This window comes from Podarcis muralis, chromosome 5 (assembly GCF_964188315.1).
Source record: "Podarcis muralis chromosome 5, rPodMur119.hap1.1, whole genome shotgun sequence".
NCBI lineage: Eukaryota > Metazoa > Chordata > Lepidosauria > Squamata > Lacertidae > Podarcis > Podarcis muralis.
Window position 1 is genome coordinate 71,023,787 of NC_135659.1, and position 14,967 is coordinate 71,038,753.

General features: G+C 41.9%; 1 protein-coding gene across 3 annotated transcripts in view; it reads left to right on the forward strand.

Annotated features, from left to right (window-relative positions):
• Positions 1–229: 229 nt before the first annotated feature.
• Positions 230–14,967, forward strand: part of PHF20 (PHD finger protein 20) — a 48,517-nt gene continuing 33,779 nt past the window's right edge. For 2 of the 3 annotated variants that reach the window (XM_028734805.2, XM_028734807.2), the window contains exons 1-3: positions 230–351; positions 7,249–7,388; positions 13,044–13,154. In XM_028734805.2, the coding sequence (XP_028590638.2) occupies positions 13,072–13,154 (83 nt within the window). In that variant the 5' untranslated portion in view covers positions 230–351; positions 7,249–7,388; positions 13,044–13,071. The remainder of the gene's footprint in view (positions 352–7,248; positions 7,389–13,043; positions 13,155–14,967) is intronic. The other variant, XM_028734806.2, reaches the window with a different exon arrangement.

The window sequence follows — 14,967 nt, forward strand, 5'->3', positions numbered from 1 at the left end:
CTCTCCCTGGCGAACTCACACTGGACAACGGGAAAGCAGCAACGCCTTCCGGGTCCCGAGAGATGGATGCGCGCGTGACGGGCCGCCGCCGCCTGGATTTTGCGCGAGGGCCCCCGAGCCCTCTCCGCCGGAGCCACGCCCCCTGGCCCTTTCGCCCCTCCCACAGGAGGACCCTCCCCTCCCCTCGCGGCAGGCAGGCGGGCGAGCTAGCGGCGCCGCAGTCGCGTCGGCCATTTTGTGGCGCTGCTCAGTCGGCGGCGCTGGGCTGGACTCGGCGAGCGGATCATCGGCGGCCCCTGCCCCCGCGGCTCGAGCCCCTGGCACGTACGAGAAGCAACCTCCCCCTCCCCGGTAAGGACATGGCGCTCCCTAGGCGGCCCCGCGGAGAGAGGGAGGCGAGGGGGGAGGGAGGGAGCCCGGCAGCGAGCGCAGAAGAGTTCCCGCCGCGGCCTCACAAAGGCGGAGAGGGGCGGGGACCAGCCGCGGCTGTGGCGGAGAGGAGAGAGTCCCGGGCCCCGGGCGGCGCCTCTTCCCTCCGGGCTCGGGGTGCCCGGAGGCTCCTTCAGCGGGAGCCGGGAAAGTGCTTGGCTGGCTCGCCGGTGGCTTTCGGCGCCCGCGTGGGACCGGCGCGAGGCTTCCCGGAGGGGCCCGTCACGTCTCCCGCGCCGCCTCTTGCCCTGCGAAGGGGCGGGCGGGCGGGTGTCGGCGGCGTGGCTCTTCGCAGCGCTCGGCTTCCTCCCGGCACCATGCTTCTTGTTCGTCGGAGGCTGCTGACGCCGCTCGGCCCCCGTCAATGGAGGAAAGCCAAAAGGGCAGGCGAGCTTCTCCTCCTCCTCCTCTTGGGCAAGAAGGGATGCTGTGTTTCTAGGATGTCAGTAACGTGACCTTGATCGTGGCAGGTTCTGCATCAGCCAAGACTCCGCTCATCCCTTTCAAGGCGCAGCGTCCGGTTTGGATCGAGACGCAGTTGCGCTTTCATTCCCTTAATAACACGCCAACTTACGCATTTTTTTTGTACCACAGGACTGGCGCGCATGGTTTGTTTCATTGGCTACTTTGGCTTCATTGAGAGCCCCACGATTAGTGGGATTTTTTTTAAAGGAAAGTGTTCTAGTAGTGGCCGCAATAATTGCCACTTAGGGCGTAGTGACACCCTTGATAATTGTTCCCTCTTCTCCTTGGGCAGAGATTATCTCTTGTAATAATTAAAGGTGGTGATGAATTGCTGGGACCTGGAGTCTGTATTATTTTCTTGACAGTCATAATGGGCGTTGCAGTTGCATAACATATGTTTTCCTAATTGCTTGCCCTTAGGGCTTATATTGTTAGAATAGGTCAGTGCCCTTCATGTTGGCTGTGGGTATTTGTTTGTAAGGCCTTTTGAGAAATGTGGTTTCACTTTGCGTGTTTCAAATTCACTTTGCTTACCTTTTCTGTGCCTATGGGAAAATAGGCTGGAGTGGCAAGTATTATTGGGTATTTTACCTAGAAACCTAGATATATTTTTCCCCCAAAGAATTGGACATATTCAATCTGCCACAGAAAACCACAGGGGAGGATGTATTTTAACTTATTGTACAATAAACATTGCCTGTGGGATCAAAGTAAACTCAGGACCAAGATACTCAGAAGAGCTTTTATCCAGAGTTGCTAAAACTTTAGTATATCACCTGCTTGTAAACTATATTTACTTTTCCATTCTTGTTAATGCTACTGCATTATAATTAGATCCTCTTTTACTTGGAAGCTAAGATATTAGCACACAGTGTGTTTCAGTGGCAAGATGACAAAGCTGATCTGGAGGGCTGTAAATCAAACAGAATGCTACCATCATTCATGCTATCTTTTTTAATGAAGGGAAAATATAATGATATTTAAATAAATAGTAAATTGAAGACATAATTAGCTGGATAGTTTTACTGACCCTCATTTTTCTAAATGCAACAATAGATAACTTTTTAAGCAAATGTGCCACAGTATTTCAAGCCCAAAGAATGAAAAGGTGTATGCTAGATTTGTGTATGCTAGATTTATTTAAACAGTACAGGCAACCTCTCTACAATGGTTTGGTTTTGCCTCAGACCCTACTAACCTTAGGAGTATGCAGCACAGGAGAGGCCAGCAGAGCATGGGGACGATGACACTTTGCTGTAGCCAGGCTCCCAGTACTTCTTGCTCCTGCTCGGATGTGCCACAAACTCCTGCTGTTTATGCAACTTGTGGTGTGTATGCTGCAGACTGACCACACAGCCTGATAAACACCTTCAAGGAAATTGTACAAATATAATCCTGTTGCTTTGTGTGATGATCAGAAAAATCAAAGTAGCTGTATTTGCAGTACCTTCATTTACCCACTCAGTCCTTTAAACTGCTATGTATGTAGACTTAGGGAATTAAAGTAAGAGTCCTGGCTCAGTGGTACAGCACTTGGTTTGTATGCAAAATATCCCAGGTTCAATTAATGGCAACTCCTGAAACCCTGGAGCATCATTGCCAGTCAGTGTAGGCAGTACTGAACTAGATCCAGCAATGGTCTGACCCCGTAAGGCAGCTTCATATGTTGCTATGATATGCAAACTGAGCAGGGGCAGAGGAGGAAGAATTAGTAGCTGGTGGTTCTAGTAAGCTGGAAGTTTTAGTTTTTCAAGTGGGGTGGTAGCAGAAATCAGTGGCTGAATACAGTTGTAATTTGCTCTATAACAGCAGCAGATTTATTCCTCTAGTGTGGTTACTGTTTTGAATACGCTGTCTAGGCTGAACCTTAGCACCGCATTGTAGTTACTCTCTTTTAAAGGATTGTATCAGTTGGCATTACAGAGCATAACTGATCCTCTCTGGTTAACATGAATTTAAATTAATTTAAGTCACTACAAATACTTGATAGACTCAATTATAGAGTGCAGAACTAATGCACTTTTGGAACAGGAAAATACAATTGGTGGCAATGTATAAATTCATCACACACTATATACAGTATGTTACAATATGATATGAATATATTTTGTACTTGGGTATTGGTACCCAAATAGGTAAGAGGTCTTTTAGATGTAGAAATGGTAAATAAAATTTACTATAGATTTATGAGGAACAGCTTTTGCAAATGCAGCAGAAAGGATAGAGAAAAACAGAAATGTTGGTGACTTCTGCTAAACATTTCCCCCCCAGATAAATTTTTATTATTTTCTTTAAATATTCTTTTTCCAACAATCCTTATTATCACAATATATTCCCTTTGACTCTGCCAGACATTTACTATTACTAGAATCAGCCTTGGGGAATTAAAACTTTCCCAGTAGTTTTGTGTTTATCTGTTGTATAATATTCAGGTTGTATCTTTTCTTCAAACAACAAGCAATTCTCAAAAAACAATGTACACAGGCATGCCAGTCTTGAGCATTAAGCTACATGTGCTCACATATCTGTCAATTTTATTTCTTAAGCATTGACAGAGCAACTTAAAATGATATATAACAATATCTTATTGATAATCACATGGGGGAAATGCTGATTTTATGCAGTGGTAAAAATGCCAGGGCAGTTCTTTCCAAAGTGCTGTCATATACTATTGGTAGGTAGCTCCACTCAGCAACATAACAGCAGCAATCTGCACAAGCTGCAATTTCCAGACCAACCTTAAGCACGTCCCCACAAAGAGTGTATTAACAGAAATCCTGCCTTGACGTTACCAATGTATGAATCTCTGTGTCTAGGTTGTCCAGGAACTGTCACAGCTGGTGCACCAGCCAAAGTTGGTAAAAGGCACCCCTGGCTACCATGCCCACTTGGGCCTCCAGTAACAATAGTGGATGAAGGTGTACCCTCAGACTTTGCACCTGTTCTTCAGAGAGAGTGCAGCCCCATCCAGAACAGGCAATGTGTCCACTCCCCAGACCCGGGAAGCTCCTACTGACAAGGCCTTTGTTTTATCAAGATTCATCTTATTGATGCTCATCAATACCTTTGTCCAGGGAGACTTGCATATCTATTCCTGACTGATGTAACAGAGAAGTAGAGATGGGTGTCATTTGCATACTGATGACACCACACCCCAAATTTCCTAATGACTACCTTGAACAGCTTCATGTTCAACATCAATAGAGACAAGAAGTTACCTGCTTCACCACACCCCCCCCCCAAGGCCAAGATGCAGGCACCCAATGCCATGCTGTAGAACAGGCCTTGTAGATATGCATGGAACCACTATAATACAGTGGTTTACTGAAGACTTAGCCACTATTTTTGGATAAACTATATGATCAGCCTACCTCTTCCGTGTACCACGGGACAAAGCATTCCCCTCCTCAATATTAAAAAACTTGCTGGCTTAGTTCCTGCAAGTATGGAAAACTGCCTGTGAAACAGCAGAATATTTACCACTTCTTGTTGTCAAGCAATTTAGCTTCATCAATACAATTTGCATTTTTATCATTAAAAGAAGGAGGGGGATCCTGCTTAACTGGTCCAGTAAGGTACTACAGTTGAAAGCCGTGAAACAATTGAATAGAAGCAACAAGGTTGCACTTCACCTCTGTCTCTCTCTGTGATAGATAGATAGATAGATAGATAGATAGATAGATAGATAGATGATAGATAGATAGATAGATAGATAGATAGATAGATAGATAGATAGATAGAATGTCCAGTAGCACCTTAGAGACCGACTAAGTTTGTTCTTTTCTTGGTACAGTGGTACCTCGGGATGCTAACGGGATCCGTTCCGGAGCCCCGTTCGCTTCCTGAATGGAACGTAAGACGGAATGGCGCGGGTCGCGTTTTGCCGCTTCCACGCATGTGCATGATGTCATTTTGAGGGTCTGTGCATGCATGAGCGGCGAAACCCAGAAGTAACGCACTCCGTTACTTCCGGGTTGCCACGGAGCGCAACCCGAAAGCACTCAACCTGAAGCACATCCAACCCCAGGTATGACAGTATAAGCTTTTGTGTGCATGCACACTTCTTCAGATACTAGTGTATTGTGTGCATGCCATGCACACAAAAGCTTATACCAAAAACAAACTTAGTTGGTCTCTAAGGTGCTACTGGATGCATATATATATATATATATATATATATATATATACGAAAGCAAATATATATATATATATATATATATATATATATATATATATATATATATATTTATATTTTGACTGCATCAGACCAACACGGCTACCTACCTGAACCTCTGTGAAAGTAAATGATTAGGCAACCAAGGCCAAATCAGTTCTGAACCCAGACTGGAATGAGTCTAGATAATCAGTTTCCTCTAGGACAGGATGATCCAACACACGGCCCAAGGCCTAGGGCTTTCTTTGGCAGCCATCAGCAACATTTGACCCCTCCCAGCCCTCACACTGCCTTCTCAGAGCTGGGTAAGTGAGGCACTTTGGAAAGGATGCATGAGGGCTCTGATAGGGTCCTAGAGTCCTCACACCTCCTTCCCAAAGCGCAGCACCTCACATACCTGGCTTTTGGAAGGCAGCATGAGAGGTGGGTGGAGCGGGATCAAATTTTGGCCTCCCCATCCCTGCATGACAAGACAGTGTGCGGCCCATGGGTTCCCGAACAAAGTATTCTTGTGGCCCACTGGGTATGAAAATATCGGCCCACCTTGCTCTTGGAGCACCTGGAGCCAAACTGCTGCCACCACCAGCCTTCTTAAACATCTTCCCTAAAAAGTAGTTGTCATAAGCCCCTGTGACCAGGTTGTTGTTTTTCTTCTTCTTCAAGAGTAGGCCTAATATTGCTTCTTTAAGGATGGCAGGCACTTCTTCTGCACACAGATGTGCATTTACCATGCCTTGGACTTACCCAGTAAAACACAACACCTGTCACAAGCTTGTTCAGATCAGCCACAATGAGAAAAGGTTGAGAAGTTGCCAGGTCAGTCAAACAGCTGCAAGCACCTTGTCTCACATCCCCAGACCTCAGAAGCTAAAACTGCTTTCACAAAACCACACTTTATCTAGACTTTTCACAGCCGTGTTGTCCAAATCATCATGGATTCAGTAAATTTCATCATTGAAGTGTCTTGTAAACTTACCACAGCAGACTTCCTATACTCCTGTTTATTCGGATGGATGTTAACCTCTGTTCCATGGCTACTTAAGGATGAGATGGAGGTGACAGAGTATACTTTCTTCGCCACCCGTTATCACCTCACAGTAGGCACAGTCATGCCCTTTAGCATGCGCTCAATTGCATTTGTGGCAAGTCTTGCACCATATGTGCTCTAGCTGTCATCTGACCTGCTTCATTCTTGAAATCTCTGGAGGCAGACATTCTTAATGGGTTACTTACCTCTGCAGGGGCGAGCTGCCAGCTGCTGCTGTAAGACCAAATCTCACGAAATGGTTGGACCATAACAATTAGTTATTTCAAGTTTCTCTCTCCCCCCCCCCTTTCCTGGTTATACTTCCCATACCTGGAGGCAGTAACTAAATTGAGGGTTTGCCCTGCACAGTTAAAAGTGTGCATGAATCCTCAGTAAGTAGTCAGTCCTGGATAAACAGATCTAGGTAATAAAAAGAAATGTGGAAGCAGAATCCTGGGGGAAGAGATAGGGAAACTGGAAAGGAACAAAGAGTAGTCAGCCATAGTGGGAATGGGATCACCACCAGTTAATTGTTGCCCATAGGTGCAGTGTCACCTGCAGAACCTCCATCTGTCTCCATGCCTGCTAGTGCCAGTTATCTAATGGGGGTGAGGTAATCGTCTCATCTGCCACTGCCTCAGCTCTCTTCATACAAGTATTTAACAGTTTTTTAAATGTAATCAATACAAATAAAGTATTTTGGGTTATATACCAGGCAACAACTTTTTAAAAAAATACATTAATGTGTCAGTAAAGACTTAAAGGATCATATGTGCTTAAATTACATGCTAAATGGAGAGAAACATTTGAATGTAGCCCATTAGTTTTAGAGGTTTTATGTAGTTAAGAATACTTTTCTCATCCCTAATCCTTTGATAGGTTTATATTACATTACACAGCATTATTTAAAGATAAGGAAATTCAATTCAAGGGGAATCCTTTTATTTTTGCCTTCAAAATTCCACTTTGGGGTTGAGATCAGTGTGTGTACCTAGAATTGTTAATACATTTCTGCATTTGGGACAGGGTGTGGGTCAAGGAAGATATTTTCTAAATCTTTGCTCCAGGAATGCTGCCTGTTTTTATAGGAATGTTAAAACAGTAGTAGTGATGGTCTTGGCCTTATGTAGCAATTGCCTTTTCTTACCTGCAGGTGTGTTTTTCAGCGCAGCCTGGCTGTGGCCATCCACTTGCAAGGGACCCTAATTGTGTCAGGCATCATGGACATTCACCACTCCTACTTTGGACTGACCAATTCTGATGAGGGCATGCAAATTGCGGGGGGTGAACTGGGTGAGATTTTATTTGTTCTTGCCATTACTTATGGTATGATGCACAACACATGTCACCACTGAGTATTTATGATTATATTATTTATCTCAGTGTATCTCAAACTTCTTTATTTCATTGTGCCATGTAGCTCTGTAAACCAACTCCAGTAATGTATGCTACAAGTGATTGTGTGGAGAAGCTCGTAAACAGTTGTGTTCATTCTGCTGCTTCATTAGTATATGTTTGATACTAATCAAATTATTGCTATTAGAGAAGAATATGCTTTCTAACGTTACGCACAAGGCACCCTATCTATCTTAGCAACCTTCTTCTCTGATGAGAGTGGTATGATGAGATAGTGGGGATGCAGTCACTCTTACAAACTCAGTGTGCATCAGTCAGTGATGTCTGCCAGAAGGCATTCAGCCCACAAACCTTGGCTAGTGAAAGGAGAAAGCTTCAATATCTTCAATGATACTATCTTGCCTTTTAATGTTTTACCCCATTCAGGTGTTTTGTCTCTTCCACCCTCCAATTTGAGAACCACTGATATACTAATAAAACAGAAATCATAATCATCATGAAATAAGTATTATTTATTAATTGGTTAACCACCATCTCAAAGCAATTTGCACATAAGGTGTATGACTAATATAAATATAAATTGGACCAATATATCACTAGGCACATTCATCAGAAAAAAGTATAGTATACAGTGGTACCTCTGGTTACGAACTTAATTCGTTTCAGAGGTCCATTCTTAACATGAAACCATTCTTATCCTGAGCTGTGCTTTTGCTAATGGGGCCTCCCACTGCACGCGTGCCACCGGGATGCTCTCACATCCCAGGGCAAAGTTCGCTACCAGGAGCAACTATTTCCGGGTTAGCGGAGCTCGTTACCTGAAGCGTTCACAAGGAGGACGGTACGTAACACGAGGTTCCACTGTAGTATAGTAAAAGCACATTATGTAATTACTTCAGTGACTACATGGTGGAGTGAGTGGGAATGAAGGCATGCAGAAACATTGTAGGACATTGATATGCTCCAATTCATAAACCACCATGAAATTTTACAGCCAAACTTGAAAATACCCAGTTTCATACAGTGGTACTAAGCACAGTTAATGCTAATCATATAAAAAGGTCCCTTCATAACTGCACTTAAGACTGTATTTCCAAACCCTGGTCAGCATTAATCATGGCAAATATCAGTACAGATGCAATGGTAACCTACAGTTAAGTGAACAAGAGAAAAAATAGGAAAACCTGTGCCAAAAAGTGGAGGAGAAAGAGGGCAGTTTGTATATTCCCAAGCATGGGTCACTCCCACCTGCAGTTTAGGGAGCTAGCATTATGTCTACTGGGCCCCATAATGTCTACCACACATTAACATGAGTAAACTAGCAGGAGCAGTTAATATGAAAAATAGTGTGATCATCTGTCGTTTCTTTAAATCTTTAAATCATTACTGCAGTATAAAATCATTCTTTTTTAACCTGGCACTTGGAGTCCATGGCTGCTTGTCAAGAACAGAGCTTGATGTGCAGATACTATCCCTCTCTTTTGGATTGGTCTTCAGACAGAGACATAGTATTACAGACATTCTGTGCATTGTGGAAATGGAACATAAAGGTTCTGACTGCTGAATCTTTTCCAGGCTGGATACAGCAAAGGAAATAGAATGTGCAGTTGTATGGAAGCATGATTATTATCATAGAATCGGTTCAGGGTGTTGAAAAACAGAATTATAGAGACAGGCCTTTGGTGAGACCAGGAACAAAGTGCAAGGAGGAATACATAAAATGAATAATGCAGGATGATAATAGTCCAATAATAAACTGACTTGACCAAAGTCAGTTGGATCTAGTCAGTTCCATTGTGGGAGGAAATAGCCTTTGGACTCCAGTAATAAAGCATAGCTGTCCATAGACAAATGCTAGCCTTGGTGCATGTCCTGAACTCACCTGGCTGTGGTATGTTCATGCTCAGCATGGCAAAATAAATAAAATGCAGTGGTCTTGAAAACTAGGTTACTTTTCAGTGCTATTAAGAAGTTGATGGTGGAAAGCACTTATCTGGTGGGAAAGTCACTAATATGAGCAGCTCAGCATTCTGTAATACATTTAATTGCATCTACATATTAAATGTCTTAAAGCTTTTGGGGATAAAGTAGTTTCTGTTTGAGGGAGAACCACCTAGGAAGCGGAGACCACACATTTTAAGAGACCATATTATGCCCTGTGCATGAGGATTCAGCACACACTCAATTCACACAGATGGCTTAAAATGGATTCAGGCTCCTTCATCCATTCAGTTGGAAAGCCCGTGAAGGCTTTTGATTTATCTTGTAGTTATATTCCACTGGCGAGGTGTCATGGTCCCTTTGGTGACTATTGGATTAGCTGCTTTGGGTTACAGCCTCTGGCTAGGCATTACATTCAAAGGGGACTAAGGAGACCTTAAAACTTATTTTTTTAAAAATACTTGCTGCTTATGTACCTGATAGCCGCTACTGGAGGCCTGCTTGACAGTTTCTGTACAGTAGTTCTTGCTAATAGTGCTCTGTAGGCTTAGAAATTTAGGCAGTTATTTCTTCGGCCTAAAGACAAAATTTTTAGTAACCCACCCTGAACCAAAAAGAGAACAAGATAGATAGAAATATCAATCACCCCCTTTTTCTCTCACATGAAATCTGCTCCTTGCCCGGCTCTGTCAAAGCTTTCCTGTCCCTTCATTCATTTTCCCCATATGCAGAGCTGAGCTAAGTTGCTACATATCTCTGTCTATGCCTTCTGGACCCAGAATCCAGTGGCACAGATGGACAAGACTTCCTTTCTTTTGTGTTAAATATTGAATACATAGTATTGTATTAAGGGAGAAACCCTGTCTGCCTGGTTTACAAAGAGGTGTGGGAAATTATACCTTGTACAGTTGTCTAATAGGTTGGTTTTCTGGATAAGAAACAGTAGGACACTCTGCAGCTGTTGACTGGAGCTAGTTGCCAGCATCTTGCTCTGCATGCCTAGCTCTAAGGTAGCTCTAAGGTTTGCTTTACATACTGGCCTTTTAAGTCAGAGAAGGGAGGCACATGGTTATGAATGTCCCATTCTAGTGTGTTCCATAGTAGCAGGATTGGCTATCCACATATACATCTTTGATAGTTTGCAGCTTGTGTGTTTGTGCGTGTTCAGGGAGAGAGAGAGAGCACTGCAAGACCAATAAAATAAGCTGACGTGTAAAATTCTGGAATCTTGTTTTGAATCTTTCAAAGCTTTTTGTCTGATAAAACATAGTGTTCATCAAAGTGGTGATCTGGCAGGCAAAATACAGTTACCACAAATAATTGTGCTAACCAAGACCAGATTTTCACCAGCAACACGTTACAGAAGGAGAAACCTTAGCAATGTGTTTGTGTGTCTTTTAGTCTTCTATTTCTGCCTAAAGTGGGAACAAATTACATTCAATAAATATGTATTTGGTTGCATCACTGCACCATATAGGCCTTGGGTAGGGGTCCAGTTTCAGAAGCTTAGGGAAGCCTCAATTCTCTTTTCGGTTGTGCAGCTATTTAGGAGAAGAGGGTGTCATTCTTTTTCACATGCTTAGTAGTCTTCAAGTTACATTTTAGCTCATGGTTCCATATGTCTCAGTAATTTATTTTTTTTAGATGTGCAGAGAAGGCTAAGCAGGATCATGTTTGCATTGCATTTAATATGGGAGATGTGTTGCCACTCTTCAGTTGTATTAAGACACCCTACTCAGTGTGTGTCTCATCACTCGCTGGTATGTATGACAAGACAAAGCCCAGCCCTCCTCTCTGCCTTGGACGTGGATGGGGAGTAGGGATTGTCCCTGATGTTGGACTGTACTGGAAGCACAGCCCAGCTATGGGGAAGATCCCTGTCATACCAGGTCCCAGTTGGAGAAGGCTAAGGCTGCTCTTCTTGGTGCTGGGCTGTCCAGAAAAGCAAGCTCACCTACCACCTTTAGTTCAGAGCTTGATGGGTGGCGATGTTCCCTACACCTGTGCTGGGCTTACTGAGTGATTCAACTGCATGCCTCTAAAGCCTAGCAAAGGCACTGCATGAGTAGAATGACTTACGTTAGTGCAATGGGACGTCCCCTATCTTCTTCCTGCACCCCCAACCTTCTGAAGTAGATTTGGGGGGTATGGGGAGCACAGGGGAAAATCTGTTACATGAGCAGTCTTTCCACCAACACAGTGACTTAATTGGATTCAGCGAGTTTGGCAGGCTACTGACAACTGCAAATTTTGGCTTGGCTATCAAATTTTGGCTTGTCTCTGTGTGTATAGGATTTGTTACTGTAGTCTAATTGTTATGCTGTTGACAGAGCCATGTAAACCAGCAAAACATTATTTTTAATATTTGAAACATTGTTAATGCCCACTGCTTCTTGGTAGCTCACATCTATAGCACCTCAAATTTCAGCAGAAAATTGTAGTTTACTTCACAATAGCATTTTAAAATTATGATTTTAAGCTGTACATCAAACTTAGAACAACTCTAGGAGTCAACAAATGTTCCAGTTACCAAGGGTGGGGGCGATGAAAGCTTTTAGAAAAAGGCGTTGCAGTTCTATTGTAATGTCTAAAACACAAGTCATGAAGAGCCACCATGTCAAGGCTGTTTCATTTTGCAAATGATTTTCATGTTCTAGATCAATGGTGTGCATGTTCCAGATCACTGTTCCAGAACAGTGCTTTTATATGCCACTGTTCATTAGTTTGAGACTTATGGTGTTAATGAAGGCATTGATAAATCACAAAACAACCTTAACAAAATTGCAGCAGTAAAAGAATGTAGTGCTGTTAGCATGAACTTGAAGCAAAAAGTGCAAGAACAAAGGCATTGCAGAAAATATAATATATTTAGCAGTATATATCAGATAACCCAGATAATCCAGTAGCATCTGTTCAGTTCTCTGTAATACACTACATACACTAAATCTAAGATTCCTGTACTGTGTAAAAGCTACCACTGTTCAGTGCATCATATCTGTAAACTTGCAGGATTGAAATTAAGGACCTCTTCAGACAATGCATCAGCTTTGTGGTTACTCAAAATTTGTTCTGCATGATACCTGGTCCATATGGCAAGGATTTTTTTTAAAAAATAAATAAATAAATACGTACTATTAGAGAAACTTTTAGAGATGACAATCCAGGTGGTAAGCAGTTACATTCAACAACATGTTACGTGGCAACAACACAGTAAACTCTAAAGGTGGTGGGCATAGCACATGGAGCAAAGTGTAGACAGGTAGGACTGGAAAGAACAAACAGTGATGTACAAAACTGTGCTGAATTATCAATAAAATATTGACCACAAAGAATTTAATTTGAGAAGCATTACAGATATGTTGGTACCTGAACACCGGAGGGAGCCCCTCAACAATGATACTGTTTCCACAGTATACCCAGGTGCTCAACTTTGACATCCAGAGATGAGTTTTAGTAAGATCTGGGGTATACAAAGCCAGTCTTTGTAATGAAGAGACTATATATTAAAGGGCACTCTTTTCAACATACAGTATAAAGAATGCAAAGAAAACTTACATAATTGAAACATTGGAATATGAATTATTTTAACTGATTAGACAGATTAGCAATTGACACAGGTTCTGGTGATTGATATTTAATTGCATTTTTCAGGGGAATAAAAGCAGCGGCTTATAACAAAATGAGAAAACATCCACCAAACAGAAGAGGTATCAGCTTTGAAGTGGGAGCCCAGTTGGAAGCCCGAGACAGATTAAAAAACTGGTATTTCTTATTTCATGATAAAACTTGGATACATTTTTGTGATGCTGTCACATTGTGCTACAAACAGGGAGTCAAACCAACAAAAGTTCCAGTACAGGTCTGGTTCTGATTCAACTGCAATCAGACCAGTAGCATTTCAGTAACTGGTTCAGAGTATCAGGCTTTCCTCAATACTTTTACAGCTTGTTCTTATAGCAGTAAACCATGATTTTAGCATTGCATTCTTCTCAATAGTAGTTCTGTGAATGCATTAGTAGTTTATTATAATTCTTTGTTTTTGGAGTCAGTAAGTGCTATCTTTTCAGTTTTTAGTCAAACCCTTATTCCAAACTAATAACCTGCCCTTTTTTCTTATTGTGTTCTCATTCTTGTTTCAAACAATGATGTGGGACAGGATATTTTTGGTAATGGAAGAAATTCCATTTCTATGTTTTTCCACATTAAAAAAGACCCATATGACAACATTGATAAGTATCTCATTAAAAAATAGTACAGCTTTGCATTCACTAGAATATAACATCAAACATTTCAGTCCAGATACTTTTGGCTATTTAGGAAATGATATATTTATACAGCACATAATATTAGCATGGTATTCTTTAATAAAAATGATAAATAAATAAAAATGACATTTTAAAATAATTTTGTTTAATAAATACGGCAGAAATTATAAATTGGATCACAGTTGAATTCGGGCATAATAAAAGTTTGCAGACAGCTAACATCACCATTGATTATGTAGGTTCTGATTATGGTGGGTTTTCAGTTTTTTAAAAAAAGGGTTCGGTTTGACTCCCTGACATTAACTTTGTTCTGATTGCAAATGTTCATATAGTATTTATTGATTTTGCTCCCCTCACCTAATGTCTGCTGATCTGTAATACAGTGCAATCCTATACATGTCTACTCAGAAGTAAGTCTCATTGAGCCTAATGGTGCTTACTCCCAGGTAAGTGGGTATAGGATTGCAGCCTTTGTGTTAAAACTGTTGTGAAGTTGGTACAGGGTTCAGCCTGAGTTTCCTGCACAAAGAACACCCAGCTGCACTTTCTTGAAAAATAATCTCTGATTCAGGATCTGGAATCTCCATGACTATTTAGAGTAGACAGTACTAGACTACATGGACAAATACTCTGATCTGGCGTGAGGCTGTTTCCTAAGCCACAGTGAGACCTTCTGCTTTACACCATTTTAATTGTTATCACAGTATTACTGTTTTTGAGGTGCCAAGTGTAAGGGATCTAGGAAGAGGCTCTGAAAAAGACATTTGAGTCAACATGTCGATCATTTGGGGATTGCCTTCTCCCATGTCATCCTAGTTGCTCTCTAATATCAGAAGAAATGGTTCTTCTCTGTGTCTTTCCTAGAGTGGAAGCACAACCGAGTGGGATAAGAGAAGAGGCCTCTAAATAACTGGTATCGTGGGATGCTTTCCTTGTGAAATGTGGTTGGCTCTCTCCCTTGCTGTTTTTTGTTTGCAAGCTATTGAAGACCATTTCATTGTGACCTTTTATTTTATGACACATATATGGATATATTCTGAATTTTTATGTTATTTTTATGGAAGCATTATGTTTTATATGTTGTAAACAGTCATGAACAGTGTATTTACTCTAGAAGGGAGCATACTCTAATCAATAAATTATTAAAAAAGAACAATATGGTTAGGGTATATCCCATTCCCCTGAGGTATAGTGTCCTTACTCTTCAATACCCTGTACCTTGAAATAAAGGACCCCTGTCAAGTGGCTGAAATAAAAACTTTGATCATGAGGAATGCTTTAAAAGGGGGTAAACTAGTGGATTACTTTTT